The sequence below is a fragment of the Solanum dulcamara genome, chromosome 7 (genome assembly GCF_947179165.1).
Source record: "Solanum dulcamara chromosome 7, daSolDulc1.2, whole genome shotgun sequence".
NCBI classification, from domain to species: domain Eukaryota; kingdom Viridiplantae; phylum Streptophyta; class Magnoliopsida; order Solanales; family Solanaceae; genus Solanum; species Solanum dulcamara.
The window spans coordinates 1842128-1862349 of record NC_077243.1 but is presented as its reverse complement, the minus strand read 5'-3'; the positions used below and the strand labels follow the sequence as shown (position 1 = coordinate 1862349).

The window sequence follows — 20222 nt, the reverse complement described above, 5'->3', positions numbered from 1 at the left end:
CTTTACGGGATAATACTAAAGTCGTATCTTCTTGTGAATTTATAAAAGAAAATAATTAGTGACGCAACTTGAATTATGCATATAATTAAGGTTGTTAATTACTTCTTGTTCTAGTAATCAAGAATCTAGAGTTTCGCTTAACTAGCTTCAACATTGAAATAGTGAAATGACAAAAGACTTGATTTTTGTCTTTCTAATTTGTATTTCTCTCTTTGCACTTGAAGCTAACGCGCAAATTGATCAATCAGGTATATATAATTTCATCATTCAACTCATTTGCATTTTTGTTCAATTTTTTTAGGATACTAATATTCTTGAATTTTATTCAGGATTCATAAGCATAGATTGTGGAATTTCTCAAGGTTCTAACTACACCGATCCAACTACCGGGCTACAATATGTTTCCGATTCAGGGTTCATCGATACAGGTAGTAATGCTACTATCTCGAGTGAGTTTCAGGCCAATGGTCTGGAACAACAGTTGTACACCCTCACAAGTTTTCCTCAAGGAAGAAGAAATTGCTACACCATAAGAGTTCCAGAAGGAAAAGGAAAAAAATACTTGATCAGAGCAAGTTTTTTGTACGGAAACTATGACAGGAAAAGTCAACTACTAATTAATTTTGATCTACATCTCGGAATTGACTTTTGGGTCACGATTCAAATAGTCAACGCTTCAACACCATTATTTAAAGAGATCATACACATTCTCTCGTCGGATTTTATACAGCTTTGTCTAGTAAATACAGGTCGAGGAACACCATTTATATCCGCACTTGAATTGAGACTCTTCAACACAAGCATGTATGTGACCGCATCCGGGTCACTAGAAACTGTCATGCGCCTTGATCTTGGCTCAAAAGCCACTCAATTTGTAAGGTAAATTATATTTGTTTCAGAGTATTTGATGAAACGTTTATTACTCTTTGTTTTCTTTCAAATTCACCCTCTGTTAACAATATTTTATTATAACGGTCAAATTTCTTCAGATACCAAAATGACATATATGATCGTTTATGGAGGCCATGTAATGATGTGGAAAACACAATATCATTGAGTACGACTTCAACTATTGATAACACCAGCAGTTTTCTACCGCCATCAAAAGTTCTGAGCACGGCTATAGCAGCTGATAAGGACAATAATGGAATATCATTTTCGTGGGAACCTGCAAATTCGACAGACGAGTACTATATATACCTGCACTTTGCGGAGATTGAAGCCAACCATGTGAATAGGCAATTCGACATATATGTTGATGGAGACTTGTTTGAGTCAGCATTCGCTCCGTCCTATATGTCCGTAACCACAATTTCTTCAAAATCACCTCTAACGCCAAGATCCAATCACCAAATTACCCTCAAACAAAACGGGAAATTCAATTCGTCAACCCTCCATCAATGCCATGGAGATGTATAAAGTGGTCAAACAAATCATAACCTCTCAAACGAATGACCTAGATGGTAATTAAGTTTCTCTGCTCGTAAAGCTTGGCCAAACATGCTATAATTTAATTATACCCAAAAGTTTGGATGGACTGAAAGGGTAATACTAGTCTTTATTTCGATGCCACTAATTAAATAACAATTATTTTGCTATTAGTTGAGGCTATTATGCATGTCAAATCGACGTATGGGGTTAAGAAGAACTGGCAAGGAGATCCATGCGGCCCTGAAGCTGACATTTGGAATGGTGTCACATGCAATTTTAATGAGCATCCCCCCACGATTACATCCTTGTATTCTCCTTATATTCTCTCAATTTTCTTTAGTATAAACGTGTTTCTTCTAATTTTGTTTTGGAGATTGAAACTAACTTAAGTTAATTTGTTGAGTAGAAACTTATCTTCAAGTGAATTACAAGGGACAATATCGCCTTATATTACAAGTCTCTCAAATCTAAAAACGTTGTAAGTATATACATACTCACAGTAAGCTTTATCACTTGTACCAAACTAATATATGAAGAACTTTTTTAGAGAAAAGAGTACAAATATATACATGTTGTACGATGCTTCTTGCTGTTTCACAAATTCGTGGACCCAAATCATAAATTTTTGGGTCGAAATTTTTTTGAATCCACCAATTTGGGAAACAAAAAGAAATCCTGAGGTATAAAGTAAAATTTTCGGTTATTTGTATTTTCATGACATTCTTGTGTTTCTGTTGAAGGGACTTGTCAAACAATCAGCTGACGGGGGAGGTGCCTGCCAATCTCTCTCAACTAGCCTTCTTACGAGAGCTGTAATTTACTCTCCTATAGCTAATGACCACCTCCTTTACAATTACTACTTCCGTCTCAATTTATGTGACACAATTGCAATTTTGATAGTCAATTAGGTTTTTCTTTTGACTGAATTTCCTTATATGACTTTGAAATATTTTAAATTGTTAATTATCATGATTTATATAGTACTTTTTACGTCTGACAGTCAAAATTTAGAACTTCAAATCTCGAAATTCCAATTGTACCATATGAATTGGAACAGAAGGAGTATTAATTTAAATAGAACACACACTAATTTGGTTCTCTTTGTGACAGATACTTGAAAGGAAATAGTTTCTCTGGTAAAATACCCGATATATTGATGGAGAAATCAAGAAATGGATCTCTCTTGTTGAGGTTTCGTTCGACTCTCAGAAACCATGAATTAATTTATAATTATACGAAAAACATCTATTGTTACCAATTTATCTAAAAGATTTAAGTCGTTAGATATGAAGATACACTTTTATTTAGTTATAATTACATTTCTATTACTTTTTTGACATACAGTTATGATGAACCTCCTCCGAAAAATAATAGGAGTAATAATCTTAGTGTTGGTGCACTAGCATCAATTGTTGCATCCGCGGTGGTCTTGGGCATCTTGTCTTTACTACTACTTCTTTGGTTTATTCGAAGGAAGAAAAACCAACAAAGTGAGCAAATATATATATTAATTTCGAGTCATTAAAAGAACAAAAAGGGTGAGAACTTCTAGGAAGGGGTGATTTGTTACTCAGAGAAATAATTAATTTCTCTAATAACAGGAAGGATCGGTGAGATAGAAAGAACACAGAGTCCAAACATTGCATTGGAGTTGAAAAACCGGCAGTTCACATACTCAGAGGTGTTGCACATGACAATTAACTTCAAGAAAGTCCTTGGAAAAGGAGGTTTTGGGACAGTTTATCTTGGCTATGTCGATAACCGTGACGTGGCTGTTAAGATGCTATCCCCGACTTCGGTTCAAGGGTTCAAGGAATTCCGGGCTGAGGTAACTGAAGAAGTAATTATTTTTAGTATACAAGACATATAGTTAACACCAATTTGACCATGTAAAAAATTTGACAGGCTAGTCTCCTGATGAGCATTCATCACAAGAACTTGATTTCTATAGTTGGTTATTGTGTTGAGGGCACCCACATTGGTATCATTTACGAATACATGTCCAATCGAAGCTTAGACATGCAACTATCAGGTAACTGATTTATAGTCAAATTGTTTATAATCACACGTTTCACAAGTCTTTTATTTTCTCGTGGCATGCAGATAGAAATCCAAGTGCTTTAACATGGGAGGAAAGACTTCAAATAGCTTTGGATGCGGCACAAGGTATAGACACCACTAGATGAATTTAACTTCAGTCTCTACCACAGGTTTAGAATGATTAATTATTATTTGACGTGTTTAATTTTAACTGAAATAATGAAGGATTGGAGTATTTACATCATGGTTGCCTGCCACCAATAATACATAGAGATATCAAGTCTAGCAATATTCTATTAGATGATAAATTCCAAGCAAAGCTTGCTGATTTTGGTTTGTCAAGGATTTTGCCAACTGGAGAGGGAAGTCATGTCACCACCATAATCGCGGGTAGTCCAGGCTATCTTGACCCCGAGTATGTGCTCCCTCATTTTATTAGTCTGTCTCAAAAAGAATAACGAGTATTTTTTTTTTAACTCTCGAATTGACCTGCAGGTACTACAGGACAAATAAGCTAACGGAAAAGAGTGATGTATACAGTTTCGGTGTTGTTCTTTTGGAAATAATAACAGGGCGGCATTTACTAGGAAAACATGACAAGATATATGTAATAACGTGGGTGAATGGCATGATGAATGAGAAAGGAGATGTTTCAAACGTAATCGATCCAAGATTACGAGAAGTTGATATGAATTCAGCAAGGAGAGTTGTGGAATTGGCAATGGCTTGTGTTTCTCTCGATCCAACAAGTAGACCAGCTATGTCTGTCGTTGTCTCGATAATAAAGCAATGTTTAAGAGAGATGACTGTTTATGACTCGAATTGAAGAACACGATGTTTCTTAATTGGGATAATGTCCTCCATCCTAAGATGAGATGACCGTGTGTTTATATATTTGGTTGTGAGTGTAGAAGACAAACTACGTACAATACGTAGTTTCGTTTCATGATACATATATATATATATGTACAAATACAACAATTTAAATTAATGAATGTAGAGTACCATCACATTGATTGCTTCTTTTGTGATAATGGTAGTGTACTTGGTATGAATGATAATAGAGGCAGTATTTTCTTCTATAGGTAAGTAAAAATAATTTTTACCTTGTATATATATAGTGTATTTTTTCAGTGACAAGATTCATTAGTTCCGATGAACCCCTCCTTGCCCCTTTAATTCTATAAATACTAAGTAAGTGCTGAAAGAATCATTTATTAATGAAAGTAGAATGGTATAAATAGAATTATAGAGAGAATAAAAAGACTCCTAATTAAACAAACACTAATAACGTAATCTAAATAAACAATAATTGCTAAACTAATTAATGCAGTATCCTAAATAAACTAAACTATCTGTAGCTAACATGCTGAGTCGTTTAGTGCTAATACGCCCCCTCAAGTTAGACGATGGGTCACTAAGCCTAACTTGAATAGATTTTTCTGGAAAGCAGGTTTAGATAGTGCCTTGGTGAGAGTATCAGCTATTGATCGGCACCATGGACATGAAAAAACTGAACCTTTTTGATGTCTACATGGTGGCGAACAAAGTGAAAATCCACTGCAGCATGCTTCACACGGCTATGGAGGACAGGATTTTTGCTCAGGAATGTGGCTCCAAGATTGTCACAATAAATGGTAGGCAACTGATGTACTGGAAAACACAGCTCAGTAAGAAGATTGGAGACCCACAGTGTTTCAGAAAGAGCATTATTAACTACCGCCCTATACTCAGATTAAGTAGAGGAGCGAGAGACGGTATTTTGCTTCTTCGAGGACCAGCTAATCGGATTGTGACCAAGGAATAGGATGTACCCAGATGTGGAAACTCTGTTAGAGATGTCCCCACCCCAGTCCACATCAGAGTATACGTGCAGATTGAAGTCCACAATGGAGGTTACACGTAGGCCAGCTGAAGGTTCGTCGCAGGTAACGGAGAACACGCTTCACAGCTTTCCAATGAAGTTCTGATGGTGCTTTCATAAACTGGGATAACTTATTCACTGCATAGGCGATGTCTAGTCTAGTGAAAGACAGGTATTGAAGCCTGCCTAAGAAACGACGATAGCGTGTTGCATCAGTCAGGTGAGTGCCATCAGACAATGTGAGTAGCTCAGATGCACTCATTGGTGTGTGGACACTTTTGCAGTCGGTCATTAGCTCATTATTCAAGATCTCGTTCACATAGTTTGATTAGTGAAGCAATAACCTGATCAACACTAAAAGTGTTGCTGCCGGTGATAATAATGTCGTCGACATAGACAAGGACAAACATTGTGTCGCATAGAATTTGTCTGACGAGTAGCAAGACATCTGACTTCGTCTTAACAAAGCCTATGGATGAAAGATAACTTGTGAGGGAATTGTACCACGCTTGAGGGGCTTGTTTAAGCCATAGATTGCCTTGCCAAGCCGACATATATGAGTTGGTTTATCATCATTAGTGAACCCTGGAGGTTGTGCCATGTACACCTCCTCTTCTAGGTTGCCCTGGAGGAACGCACTGTTGACATCAAGCTGGCGAAGGTGCCAATTGTGGCTAAGTGCCACAGAGAGGATAATTCTGACTGTGGTAGGCTTGACGATCGGGCTGAAGGTCTTATGAAAATCAATGCCCGGCCTCTGAGTGAAGCCTTTCGCAACCAGCCGTGCTTTGTATGTATTAATAGACCCATCCGATTTCCTATTGATCCTGAAAAACCACTTGTAGGAGACAATATTTTTAGTTGGGTTTGGAGGAACAAGTTCCCAAGTCTGGTTTTTAATTCAAGGATCAAGTTCCTGTTTCATTGCATCTCGTCACTCGGGATGTTTTTGAGCTTGTTTAGCAGTAATGGGTATGATGTGGGGTTCAATTTGGCCAGGTAATCAAATATTTGTTTGGGTTTAGTGATGTTGTTTTGAGATCGAGTGACAACACGGGTAGTGGGAGACGGACAGTGAGGTGGTAAAGGAGCGAGCTCTAACTCGGAGATAGGGCAGGCTGGTTCACTTTCATGAATGTTGGTGGAATGATGTTCCTGCGTTGATAAACAAGGAATTTGGAGATATGTTTGTGCCAAGGGTGATTGTGCAACTGGGGGCGGAGTGGTCCCATCAAGATGGCCAAAGAGGTTGTAGCCATAGATAAGCATGGAGAATTGGGCTTTCCCTGTAGCGAAGTTATGGCCACAGCTGAGTTTGATAGGTAATTGGAATGCAAGATTGAATTGAATAATGATGTTGGTACCCGTTGTGTTGTCAGCATTAACAACTCTGGAATTGTTGTTGCCGTTGTGATTTGTCATTGTTGTTGAGCTTCTGATCTGCGTGAGAGATGCACAGAAAAGAAGAAAGAAGGAAAAAAAATTGATCATTCTCGTTTGAGCGTATAGAGCCCTGATATCATATAAACACTGAGTAAGTGCTTAAAGAAGATCATTTATTAATGAACGTAGAAAGATATAAATAAAATTATAGAGAGAATAAAAAGACTCCTAAACAAATACTAATAACGTACTCTAAATAAACAATAATTGCTAAACTAATTAATGCAGTATACTAAATAAACTAAACTATCTGTAGCTAACATGCTGAGTCGCAGTGCTAATAAATTCTACTTCTACTTGGTATAACTATATATATTTTAAAAATAATCAATTTAACTGATAGTTTTGTTGATTTTTCCAAACCGAAAGGTCATACTCCTGGTTAGAATTTTGATGACCGCAACCTTACAATAAGTATGACAATTAGGACTATACTAGCAACTATTTTAAAATTATACTTGTATGATAACTATTCCAAGCAATATACTAACTGGTACAACTTGATAGAAAGAGATTTTTCTATCGAATATTATCTTGTGACTTAAACCATTTTAGAATAGATCTCCTTATAATAAACTAATTAAACAAACTGGAGCATCAATAGTTTAATTCAGTTTGCAATTAATTACTATTACTTGCGAAGTACTTAAATTCCTTACCGTTATTCAGCATTGATATGATTATCAAATTGAGAGCATCGTCACTATTTTAAAACCAAGTATAATATTACTAGAGTAAGTCATCAACGAATATATATATATAATAGTTCCAGCAGCTTCCTTATGGTTTGTCCGGTCGATGTCTTTAATTTGTTTATACAAAGATCAAAACCATTTTTTATATCCGACTTGAGACAAGTCAAACACGCATCATTCTTCATGATTTGCTGAAAAACTTGCAGATGTTTTTAAGTTTTATAGTATTTCCTAGTTCGTTACGAATATTTTGTCATGGCGGAAATATGCACAAAACATATATGACGTGTTTAGGTATATCTATTATATGTATAGTACATGTATATTATATGTATATTTAGTATAAAGTATATATAACCTATATACTTTGTACATATATATATATAACCCATGTCATATATATATACACACACGTGAAGAATTGCTTATTAGACATGTTTTTGTCAAGTTTCTTTCACATAGCAAATATTTTGATCTAATAGTTCAGAAATTAGTGATTCATTAAGGTAAAATCATCAACTAGCTTCAAAATATTGAAGGAACATTTCCTAATACTGAGACTTTAATAAATCTGTCTCGTATTAGAAGTCTCGGGTTCGAGCCATACTCCTAAGTATGGAGAAAATCTTGTTGGAGTGCCACCCCCGAATGGGTCCTGCAGTGCGTGATTTAGATTTAGTCAAAGTTTTACGAGCTTCGGACATTGAGTGGAAAACCAAAAAAATAATAATCTGTCTCGTCAATCTTCTCATATGATAAATGGAAGAAGACAATCTCAAGTTACTCGTAGCATTGGGACCAGAAGCCTTATTGTGGACATGGGCCTGGCAAATTCAGCGGGTCAAATCAACTGCTTTTGGGCCTGATTTTAGCCCATTGTGCGCTTCAAAATATGTTAAACTTCTTCTTAGGACGTGATATTTGGAGTCTTAGCCCAAGACTCTTCCGACTACCTCACCTATCATATATGCTTGAAAACTTCAATAAAAATGTTTGAACTTTAGTCGTATATTTCTTTGAAATTTGACTTTGTCAAACCGAACTTCATATACCGTTTATCTCAAGTTATTTTGAAGTGGGTAAACGTACAAAAATAAAATAAAAAATGGGTACAATTTAAATAGCAACATTATATTCAAAGAGGAACGCCACAAAACTTTTATCAAAAATAATGATAACAAATCAGAGGAAATCAATCAACAAAAAGTCAGTGACAAATAAGAGTTGGTACTAACTAATGACTTGATAAAAAGATAGTTGATATATTATCGCAATTCGACTGGTATTAATGAATCAACTTTAAAAGTTGGAAAAAAATCAACTAAGACAAGTAGATAGTCATATCACAACCGATTTAGCTAAAATCAAAATCAAATATATATTCCTATCCATGAAAACATTATAGGAAAGAAATTTTGACTTTGATTTTTGGTAAAACGGTTTTGATGTGACAATCTACTTGTCCAGCTATTGAATGAGCACAAGTAGGGCATTGTTACATGTCAAGTAACTGAACTTGCTATATTTAGTAAACAAAATCTCTAACCTCTTAATTCTATCCAATCAAATAAGTCCAATTCCCCTAACCCCTCTTGCAGTATACTACCAAAGACTCAAAACCCACATTTTTCAAAGATATACCACTTCTACCATCACCCTACTCGTCATCAACAAGAATTAATTGTACACATGTCTGCTTCTATTTCTTTCTTCTTCTTTTTATATTTTATAAGGATGATGTTCGTGCTAACTTTTATGTGTATTTAATTAGCTAGGCAAATTTATCAGACAAGAGTGTATGTAGTGAAGTTTTAATGAATTCAACTAGATTTAATATTTTTTTTCACAAAGCATAAATAAATTCATATGTGAAATCATTAGAATTTTAAAAAATATTAAATTTTGAACCCCAAATTACAAAGTTCAATAAATTCAGTGGTGAGGAAGACTTAAATATATATATTGAATTCATAAATTTCAAATCTTGAATTAATCCTTCTTCCCCGTCAGATCATGTTATCTTTTACTAGAAAAAGTATTAAATAATTTTATCAATCAAAAATTACTAAGATAGAAAGAAACCGCCTATTTGATTTATTGTTGTTGATGAAATTTGAATTCTGATTTTTCATAAATTTCATCATTGCGTTAACTACTAGACCACACTCTTTACTGTATAATTTAGTGCCACTCATCCTTGTTTGCATGGTAAAATTATTTATCTAAACACAGTGTTTACACTACACCAGTAGATGCATGATATTGTTTTGCTAATACACTATTATTACTTAATCATGTTATATTAAATCAACTAATTACTATAAGTTGATATGATTTGATGTAAATATGAAATAGGGTAAATATTTAGAGGTTTGCATTTTCTATCCTCCTCTTTTACATAAAACATTGTGATGATTATGATTAAAATAAAGAGCAAGTGCCAAAAAGGAAGAATATATAAACGTGGTTAGCAATAAGGATGAGGAGTGAAAACCCCGAGGGGCACGCTTTGGATCGAATCAAGGAGACAGGACCACTGACTTGGATTCACTAATTGATCTACTAACAAAGGAAGTCCCTTTTTCCCTTTCTTTAATTAATTTGCTCACTGTTTTTACATTAAAATAAACTTCACTCTTTTCTAAGATCTCTAACTAAGTACAAAAATCTGAAATTAAATAGAATTAAACTTGCAGGTACAAATAAAGTGGTAATCACTTTTTAAGTTCTCCAGTATCTTAATCATAGCCCTTATTATTACTTATGTCCTTTTGAGATCTTCAACCTTGTGGATTTCATTATGATGCTCATTATTGAAGCTTTAGAATATGCAATAATGAGTTCATCATGATAATTGGATCAAGATTATTTAGTTAGACAGTAAAGATAACTTTCAGAGTTATATCATGATGAAATAATGATGAGTCTTGAGTGTTGATGACTTTTCTTTTTTCTTTTCAAAATTGCTTAAAACAGAGAGTTACACATGTTTTAGTTTTTATCTAATTTAATGTTTTTTTTAGGTATATATCGTAGATATTTGAAATTCTCTTGATTCGTCATATTTATGCTAGTTTATGTTTTAAATTTTCTTAGTGAAAATCTTTGTTCCACCAATATTAATCTTTACTATGGACATTAGAACAGACCTTTAGTTTTGGTCGCATGTAATCTGAAGGAAATTAGATCGGGTCATCCATGTGGTCAACCCGAATCCATATTAATATATAAATAATATATAATTATTATATTTATTTATTTATTATTTGAATGAAAAAGATACAACTATTTGAATAGTTGTATCCCTTTAGGATTATAGAAAGGGTTCAGGAGAAACAAATGCATCTTTTCATTCTCTGCAAATTTAAAAGAACAGACACTTCTTCTGTTTCTTCTCCTTCTTCTTTCTCCAATTCCTGTAGAGTTCCAAGTGATGATTCTTGTGAAGATTTCTTCTACGAAAAGCGTTGGAACTATTCTGAAACAAGGTACGATTCATAGGCTGTGATTCTTTGGTGTAATTCATGTCTATATACATGTGATTACACTGTTAGACTAGTGAAACAATATTCAATTATCCTGCAAACTATGTATTTGATTAAATTCTTCATAATCTAATGGTATAATTTTGTAAAGTTTTGTTAGTAATTTCTATTTTAAAGACTCACATATTAATATATTTGTACATAGATATGCTATTATTAAAGTAGTCCATTGAATGATATGATAAAGTATTAATGTTTTGGGCCTTAAAAGTAAATATTTATTAATATAGATTTATTTAGATAACATAAAAACCCATGGACCTTTTCTTAAGTCTAATGGAGACTTATTGAAAAGATGCCGTTTAAACCTAAAAATGTACTGTTTAAACTTGAAAGGATACTTAAACATATTATATAAAGATATGGTCCCTAAGTCAGTTACTACGCTTCTTTTCTTTTCTACCCCATCTCTGAGAAGAAACAATAGATTAAGAGCAGTATCAAGACTTAAAAGATCTTGTATTCTTCAATAAAGTTATTATTGGGATATGACCCATGTTTCAGCTAAAGGCCCATTGCCTAATCCTATTTGTAAAAGGATTGAAATAATTCTCCTAATTTGGTTCCTAAATCTATTTGGAAAAAGATTGGAATTATAATCCTATTTGGAGTTGGTTTTGGCTTTAGGAAAAAGTATCACTCTATAAATAAGATGATTTGAGAGAATTATGTAATTTCTCATTGGTAGTGTCTTTGAGAGACATTAGGCACATAAGAGAGGTTTTTGAGAGATCTTTCAACAAGAGAGAAGAGAGAAGAAAAGGGTGTTTTTCGCAGCAGTTTTGCCTCTCCGATTAGAAACGTTCAAATTGGGTTTTCCGATTCATTAACCGTTGGATCGGCCTGAAATTTTTACTAAGTGTTTCTAACATCTTAGTGTTTGATTTGAATGGTGAAGATAGGATTAAAAGGACAAAAACATCTCAGTTTAGGTCCCAAATAGTAGCTCTGTTTTGGGTAATTTTCTTCCAATTATTTTTGTTGGTATAGCTATTGCTACTCCTTGCTTGGCAATTATTTTATAGCCATTTAGGAGAATATTTGTAACCCTATTATTGTTATAGTGGAGAAATTTGGATTTCGAAGATCCTGTAGTTGTTACCTTCGATTTGAAGGGTTTTTCCCACGTTAAATTTAGTGTTATTTATTTATTTTCTCTGTTTTTGAATTTGCATCCTTCCATCATAACAAGTGGAAGATGGTGTGTTTAAATGGGAGTAACTCCAACTTGTGGAAGAACAAGATAAAAGATTTATTGTTCGTGAAAAAGATGCATCTTCCCTTTTTTGCTGCTCATAAACTCGAGAATGTGACAGATGAAAATTGAAATTTTGAACACCAACAAGTATGTGGATATATAAGGCAAGGGGTTGAAGATAATGTTCGTAACCATATTGTGAATGAAACACATGCTAGAAGATTGTGGGAAAAGTTGGAGACGCTTTACTCTTCAAAAACTAGCAATAACAAGTTGTTTTTGCTAAAGCAATTGATGACCTTTAAGTACAAGGAGGGCAGTCCTATTCTTCATCACATAAATGATTTTCAAGGTGTTCTTGAAGAGTTGTCAGGAATGAGTGTCAATTTTGATGATGAAATACAAGGACTTTGCCTTCTTAATACTCTACCAGATTGTTGGGAAACTCTTTGAGTTATTTTAACAAATTCTTCTTTCGGTTGTAAGGTTATTATAGAATATACAAAAAGTGGTGTGTTGAATAAAGAAGTCAGAAGAAGATCTCAAGGCACATCCTCACATTCAGATGTTTTCTTTACAGAAAATCGAGGGAAAGGTAAAATAAGAGGTTCGAGAAATAGAGGTAAAAGTAGAAGCAAGTCAAGATCCAAGTATCAAATTTTTTTATGTCATCATTGTGGAAAAAAAGGACATATTAAAAGATTTTGCAATAAGTTGAAGCAAGATCTTAGAGAAGGAAATAAAGAAGAAAATAATAGAGACAATGTTGTTGTTGTTGTCTGAGATAACCTTCTCTTTGCTTGTGATAAAAACGTCAATAATTTTGTATCTTAAGATACAAGTTGGATAGTAGATTCTGGAGCTATATCGCATGTCACACCGAGGAAAGACTTCTTTTCATCTTATACTCTTGTTAATTTCGACGTGCTAACGATGGATAATGCTGGTGAGGTTAAGGCGCTTGATGTTGGCATGGTTTGTTTGAAGACCAATCTTGGTACAATGTTAGTCCTTCAGAATGTCAAGCATGCTCTAGACATTTCTTTGAATTTGATCTCTGTAGGACAACTAGATGATGATGACTATCATAATAAATTATTCAATGGCCAATGGAAGCTCATCAAAGATGCAATGATTGTAGCTCGAGGAAGAAAACATTCAAATTTATACGTGACACAAGGATCAATTCTTGGGACTCTATAAATTTGGTAGAAAGTGAGACTTTATCAGAATTATTGCACAAGAGACTCAATCATATGAGTGAGAGGGGGGATCAGATGTTTGGCTAAGAAGAATTTGCTTGCTGGTGTGAAACAAACAAAGGTGAAAAGATGTGTTTATTACTTAGCTGAAAAACAGAAAAGAGTTTCTTTTCACAGTCATCCCCCTTCAAGAAAGTCTGAACTACTGGAGTTAGTACACTCTGACTTGTATGGTCTTTTTAAAGTAAAATCAAAAGGTGGTGCACTTTACTTTGCAACTTTCATTGATGATCATTTTCGTAAGTTATGGGTATATCCTTTAAAATCCAAAGATCAAGTACTTAATGTGTTTAAGGAGTTTCAAGCATTATCTGAGAGACAAACTAGAAAGAAATTAAAATATATTCACACTGACAATGGTGGTGAGTATATTGGTCCTTTTGATAACTACTGCAAAGCGCAAGGAATTCGTCATCAGAAGACTCCTCCCAAAATGTCTCAATTGAATGACTTGGCAGAAAGGATGAATAGAACTCTTGTTGAGAGAGTTAGATGCGTGCTTTCATAGGTTAAACTTCTAAATTCCTTTTGGGCAGTAACACTTAACACTGTTGCTTATGTTATTAATTTGTTTCCCACTGTTGCTTTGGATGGTGATGTTCCAAATAGAGTTTGGTTTGCAAAAGATGTCTCCTATGATCACTTGAAAGTCTTTGGGTGTAAAACTTGTGTGCATGTTCTAAAAGATGAGAGATCAAAATTGGACGTTAAAACTAAGCAGTGCATCTTCATTGGTTATGGTCAAAATAAGTTTGGATATCGCTTTTATGATCCAATTGATAAGAGGCTTATCAGAAGTTGTGATGCTGTGTTCTTTGAAGACTAAAAATTGAAAATATTAACCAGACTGAGAAAACAGATTCTCAGATTAATGAGAGCTTGGTTGATGTTGATCTAGTTCCTAGTACTGACACATCTTTTGCACATGAAGGAATCTAAGATACTAATGTCGATGGGGATCAAGATCAGAATGATCATTAGAGTGTAGAACTTGAATATGCTCCTAGTAATGATGTTATGGTTGATCATCCACCAACTCATATTCAAATGACTACTCCAGATGCTACAGAAACCTCTTGTAGAAGATCTACTAGGGAGAAGATAAAGTCAACACATTATTCTCCTAATGAGTATATACTTTTGACTGACATGGGAGAACTTGAAGATTATGATGAAGTCATGCTAGATACTCATAGAGATAAGTGGATAGAAGCCATGGAAGATGAGATGAAGTCACTTCATGAGAATGGAACATATGAGTTAGTGGAGTTATTGAAAGGTAAGAAAACTTTGACAAATAAATGAATCTTAAGAGTAAAGTAAGAGCAACATACATCTGCACCTAGATATAAAGCGAGGTTAGTTGTCAAAGGTTTTGGCCAGAGAAAGGAAGTTGACTTTGATGAAATTTTCTCTCTTGTTGTAAAAATGTCTTCTATTCACATGATTCTAGGTTTAGCTGCAAGTTTAGATTTAGAGGTTGAGCAGATGGATGTCAAGACTGTTTTTCTTCATGGTAATTTAGAAAAAGAAATTTATATGGAGCATCCTGAAGGTTTCGTGGTTAAATAAAAAGAAAACTATGTCTGCAAATTGAGAAAGAGCTTGTACGGCTTGAAACAAGCTCCAAGGCAGTGGTACTTAAAGTTTGAATCTGTCATCGAAAATCAGGAATACAAGAAAACTTCTTCAGATCATTGTGTATTCTTTCAGAAGTCCTCTGATGATTATTTTATTATCTTATTACTTTAAGTGGGTGATATGCTGATTGTTGATAAGATTAAATCTAGAGTTGTATTCCTTAAGAAGGAGTTGAGCAAATCATTTTCAATGAATGACTTGGGGCCAGCAAAGAAAATTTTAGGCATACAAATTCATCGAGACAGAAAGAAGAATGAGTTATCATTATCCCAAAAGCAGTACATTGAGAAGGTACTCAAGAGATTCAATATGAGAGAAGCAAAAGTAGTTAGTACTCCTCTTGCTAAACACTTTAAGTTGAGTACGACCCAGAGTCCATCTACTAATGTAGAGAAGAAGGAGATGTCATGTATTCTATACTCTTCTGCAGTTGGTAGTTTGATGTATGCTATGGTTTGCACTAGACCAAATATTGCACATATTGTTGGTATTGTTAGCAGATTTGTTTCTAATCCTGGAAAGGAACACTGGAATGCAGTGAAATGGATACTAAGATATTTGAAGGGCACTTCAGATATGGATTTGTGCTTGGGTAGTGGCAAGCCTGAACTTGTATGCTACACAGACTCTGATTTGAGAGGCAATCTTGATAATTCAAAATCCACTTCTGGTTATTTGATCACTTTTGTAGGGGGAGCTATTTCCTGACAATCTAAACTACAAAAGTGCATAATTCTATCCACTACAGAAGCTGAATATATTGCTATCACTGAAGGTGCCAAACAATTACTTTGGATGAAGGAATTTATGAAAGATCTTGACTTTGAGCAGTCAAGGTTCGTCTTTTTCCGTGATAATCAGAGGTCTATTTATCTCACCAAGCACTCCACCTGTCATTCTAAGTCCAAGCATATTAGTAGAAAGTATCATTGGATTAGAATGGTCGTGGAAGAGAAATTATTTGAGGTTGAGAAGATACACTGATGACAATCCTTTAGATATGCTTACAAAAATAGTGATCGCAGAAAAACAAGAGTTTTGTAGAACAGCGACAGGCATGAAGCCTGTCAAGAGTTCCTCCACTTGAAGTCCATTTGGCCTCTTGGCTGGAGGGGGAGTTTATTGGGATATGACCCATGTTCCAGCCAAAGGCCCATGGCCTAATTGTATTTGTAAAAGCATTGGAATAATTCTTCTAATTTGGTTCCTAATTCTATTTGGAAAAAGATTGGAATTATAATCCTATTTGGAGTTGGTTTTGACTTTAGGAAAAAGTATCACTCTATAAATATGATGATTTGAGAGAATTATGTAATTTCTCATTGGTAGTGTCTTTGAGAGACATTAGGCACATAAGAGAGGTTTTTGAGAGAGCTTTCAACAAGAGAGAAGAGAGAAGAAAAGGGTGTTTTTCGCAGCAGTTTTGCCTCTTCAATCAGAAATGTTCAAATTGCTTTTTCCGATTCATTAACCGTTGGATCGGCCTGAAATTTTTACTGTGTATTTCTAACATCTTAGTGTTTGATTTGAACGGTAAAAATTGGATTTAGAGGTCAGCAACATCTTAGTTTAGGTCCCGAACAGTAGCTCTGTTTTTGGTGATTTTCTTCCTATTAGTTTTGTTGGTATAACTATTGCTTCTCCTTGTTTGGCAATTGTTGTGTAGTCATTTAGGAGAATATTTGTAACCCTCTTATTGTTATAGTGGAGCAATTCAAATTTCGAAGATCCCGTGGTTGTTACCTTCGATTTGAAGGGGTTTTCCCACGTTAAATTTGATGTTATTTATTTATTTTCTTTGTTTTCGGGTTTGCGTCCTTCCGTCATAACAGTTATTGTCGTGGAACAAGGTTAATTTCCTTCCCATTCTTATAAATTCAAATATGTATCTAATGTTTTACTTGTGATCTTGGGTGAATTGAATTCCAACAAGTTTAACTTACACTGTTATGTATACAAATTTAAATTCTTTTTTTCCCTTCACTAATCAAGATCCAGCTAATATTTATTGAAATTAAGTTACAATTTACTCCTCTCAAGTACTTTAGATAAAGAACAAAGACAAATCACCTCTCAAGGCGTTCAAGAGATCGAAATTACTTATTAATAGCATAATTACTGTTCGCGATGGCAATCAAAGAATTCGTGACGAATAAATCAAACTCAAGCTCCATCTAGTCTTTATATTAAATAAGATCTACTTGACTGTAATGTTAAATGTGGGATCCTTAAATGTGTTACAGAGTACAGACTACCATACTAATTGAACAACACCTTAATTATTTGTTCCATGCAAACAAATAAAAATTATCAACTCCTACATACATACGTACTAGAAATAATTCTTAGTCCCATCTTATAGAAAACTGAGGGGAGGAAAAAGAAAAAAAAAATTAACCTCCGTCTGCAGAATAATAACGACAAAAACAAAGAGAATTTTTTTTTTAACTACTTAATAAGTTTTTACACTACATATCTTTATTGTCCCTTTCCTCCTGGATTTCTTTTCAACAAAAAAAGGCATGTCAACTCTTTGGTGGATGAATTTGATTAGGGTTTTATAGTGGAAAATGTGGTAATTGCATGGGAATTGGGTGATTAAATGGTACTATTGAAGTAAAAGGATCTTGTTTTTGGCTTATTGCTTCTAATGCTTTCACTTGTGACCTCAAAAATTTCAAATAATTTGCAGCTTCATCAAGCATTGATGCTGTATCCATTTTACTTCCTCCTGGTACTAGCCTTTGCAAAACCCTAATCCTTTCACTTATCCTTTCTCTCCGTTGCCTCGCCGCCACTGTCTGTGGATCCGTTGATATCTTTACATTCTTCCGTTTGGGCTTTTCTAGTACTTCAGCCCCGAAATCCACGGGCCTGAATGCTGCAGCCCGGTATATCATTTCTTTCATCTGTGCAATCGCCTCCGAATCCGGCTCTTGATCTATTGAGGATACCGATGAGCTAGCTTGTTGGAAATTGATGTTTGATGAACTCGGACGTTTATTAGTATTCTCAATTAACCTCGCCTTCTTCGGCTTCGATTGTTTTTCCAAAATTAGCTGGAAATTACCACAATCTCCCGTTGATTGGAATAGATTGAACTCGTGAGATGATTGTGAAACCGCCTCATCGAGCTCATTAGCATTAATGAGCTCGTAAGGTTTTCGTTTTCTTTGTTTTTGTTGATCTTCCGGTATCTTATGGTCTGTAGGAAGACAAGTCAAAAGCTGTTGATAGCCTGGCGACAGCGCTTTAGGAGCTTTAATATTACCTGCTACAGACTCTCCCGAATTCCACAAGCTATTCGAATCAGCAAAAATTACGGACATGCCATCGTCTTCGACTGACGTGTCCGTATTATTGGTGGTGGTTGCTGATAATAAACAATCAATGGATTCTAAAGATACAGTATTGGAGAGTAGCCCAGTTGTTGGCTTAACAACTTGGACACCAAAATCAGACATTAGACCCATTGGATTATTGTTATCAGTGATGTAATTATTCGGCATATTGAGTATTGGGGAAGAAGAAAAGCCAATTTCAGTACAATCCCGGGTTAGATCTTCTCCGGATTTAGCAGCCATAGAATCAGCAGCTAATCTACTAGCAGCTTCTTGGCGCTGTGGCATGTTCCAATTTGAAATTACATGTATTGGATCAAATGAAGCTCCAAAATTAAATGGAGTTTCATTCCAATCCAAATTCTCCATTGATAGTAATCTAGAAATAATTAGACCCGCTCTTCAATACCTGAAAAAAATGTGAGTTAGGAATTAATAAACTTTCAAGTAAATCCAACACGGAGCTAAAATCACTAAACTTTCACCAATATATTGATTACAGATGTAATGGATTCAATGACAATAATGTAAATATTGAACCCATCGACTTTAAATTCTTTCTGGATGCTTATGTATGGATTAATGAACTTTTCTAGATATTACGGTGATAATCAAGTCATGAATAAAAATAAAAATAAAAACAAAAAAAAACTTACAATTAAGTTAGCAGCTGTATGCTGCAGGAAAAATTAAATGTTGTGCTTCAGTGACAGAATGAAACTCTGTATTAATTATTTAGTGAAACGCAGAAGTAGTGGCTCTAACAACCATATTTTTGATTCATATAAATCTGTGATAATATACAAGAATAGATTTTGCTAACGTCAGTTTTAGCTACTATACAATTTGTCTAGTTGTATAAATGATAAATTATCAGAGAAGAAGAAATTCACCATATAACAGAAAACTGCAAGCTGTTAGAGAAAGAAGAGTTTGTTTTAGCTGCAATATTGGAATACCAAAATTCTTGACCTCTTTTGCAATATGTTGGTTGGAAGAACATTAGCTAATTATTTATATATGGAAAAGGAAGAAAAAAGAGTAGTATATATTTTAATTGGGAAATATTGGTCGCACAGGAATAAAATATTTATATATATATATATATATATATATATATATATAGTTCAAAGAGTTGACAGGAGATGTAATGTTTTTTATTATTATTATTTAGAGAAGATAAGGCTTTTTGGTCAGTTTCGTGGGTCAAGCGGGTGCTTCAATTATTATATTATTTGTCGATTTTTATTATTTATTCTTGTTTTTTAAATGTTATGTAAAGATTTTTTCTATCATTTGCTAGCTCTTTTTTCCTTTTGTAAAAAATAAATTACTTTCTAAGATTATTTTGATATATGTTATTTAAGTTAAAAAAATTTTAAAAATAGCTTTTTTTATTTTTATAAAACAAAAATAAAATTTACGTATATTATATTTTTTTTATATAAATAAAATATAAAATTTTTTTTACTGAATATATGATTATTGTGCAAGTGGTGGGGCTGTAAGAATATAGTTTTGCAGATGGGGAGCATGAGATTATTGAGATGCGTTCTGAATGTTAATAAAAAAGCATTATATTTATTATTCCGTCAGTTTGAATGTTGTTTTTTTCTTAATTAATAAATTATTAAACATTTTAGGAATTGAGAAAAGCTCTGACCACCTCCTTTTTGGTTTGCTTAGTTGCTCTAGCAATTGCTGCTCCATGCGTGCTCTAAAAAGTTCATGAAACCACATGTATTTTAAAGCCAGTTTAAAT

General features: G+C 34.1%; 2 protein-coding genes across 2 annotated transcripts; one reads left to right on the top strand and one right to left on the bottom strand.

Moving 5' to 3' along the window:
* The first annotated feature begins 136 nt into the window (after window positions 1-136).
* Window positions 137-4297, top strand: LOC129896042 (senescence-induced receptor-like serine/threonine-protein kinase). The gene is given in 14 exon segments (XM_055971859.1): window positions 137-248; window positions 330-879; window positions 990-1362; window positions 1364-1463; window positions 1603-1738; window positions 1838-1909; window positions 2172-2318; window positions 2542-2622; window positions 2776-2921; window positions 3033-3259; window positions 3337-3463; window positions 3535-3597; window positions 3697-3886; window positions 3967-4297. Coding segments are annotated over 14 exon segments (2625 nt in total). The 5' UTR covers window positions 137-166.
* A 13251-nt stretch (window positions 4298-17548) lies between these two features.
* LOC129895404 (transcription factor bHLH87) lies at window positions 17549-19462 on the bottom strand. The gene is made up of 2 exons (XM_055971118.1): window positions 19354-19462; window positions 17549-18869 (listed from the first exon to the last, which is right to left on the bottom strand). The coding sequence occupies exon 2, from the start codon at window positions 18827-18829 to the stop codon at window positions 17678-17680; it is 1152 nt and encodes a 383-aa protein (XP_055827093.1). The 5' UTR covers window positions 18830-18869; window positions 19354-19462; the 3' UTR covers window positions 17549-17677.
* Between the last annotated feature and the right edge of the window lie 760 nt (window positions 19463-20222).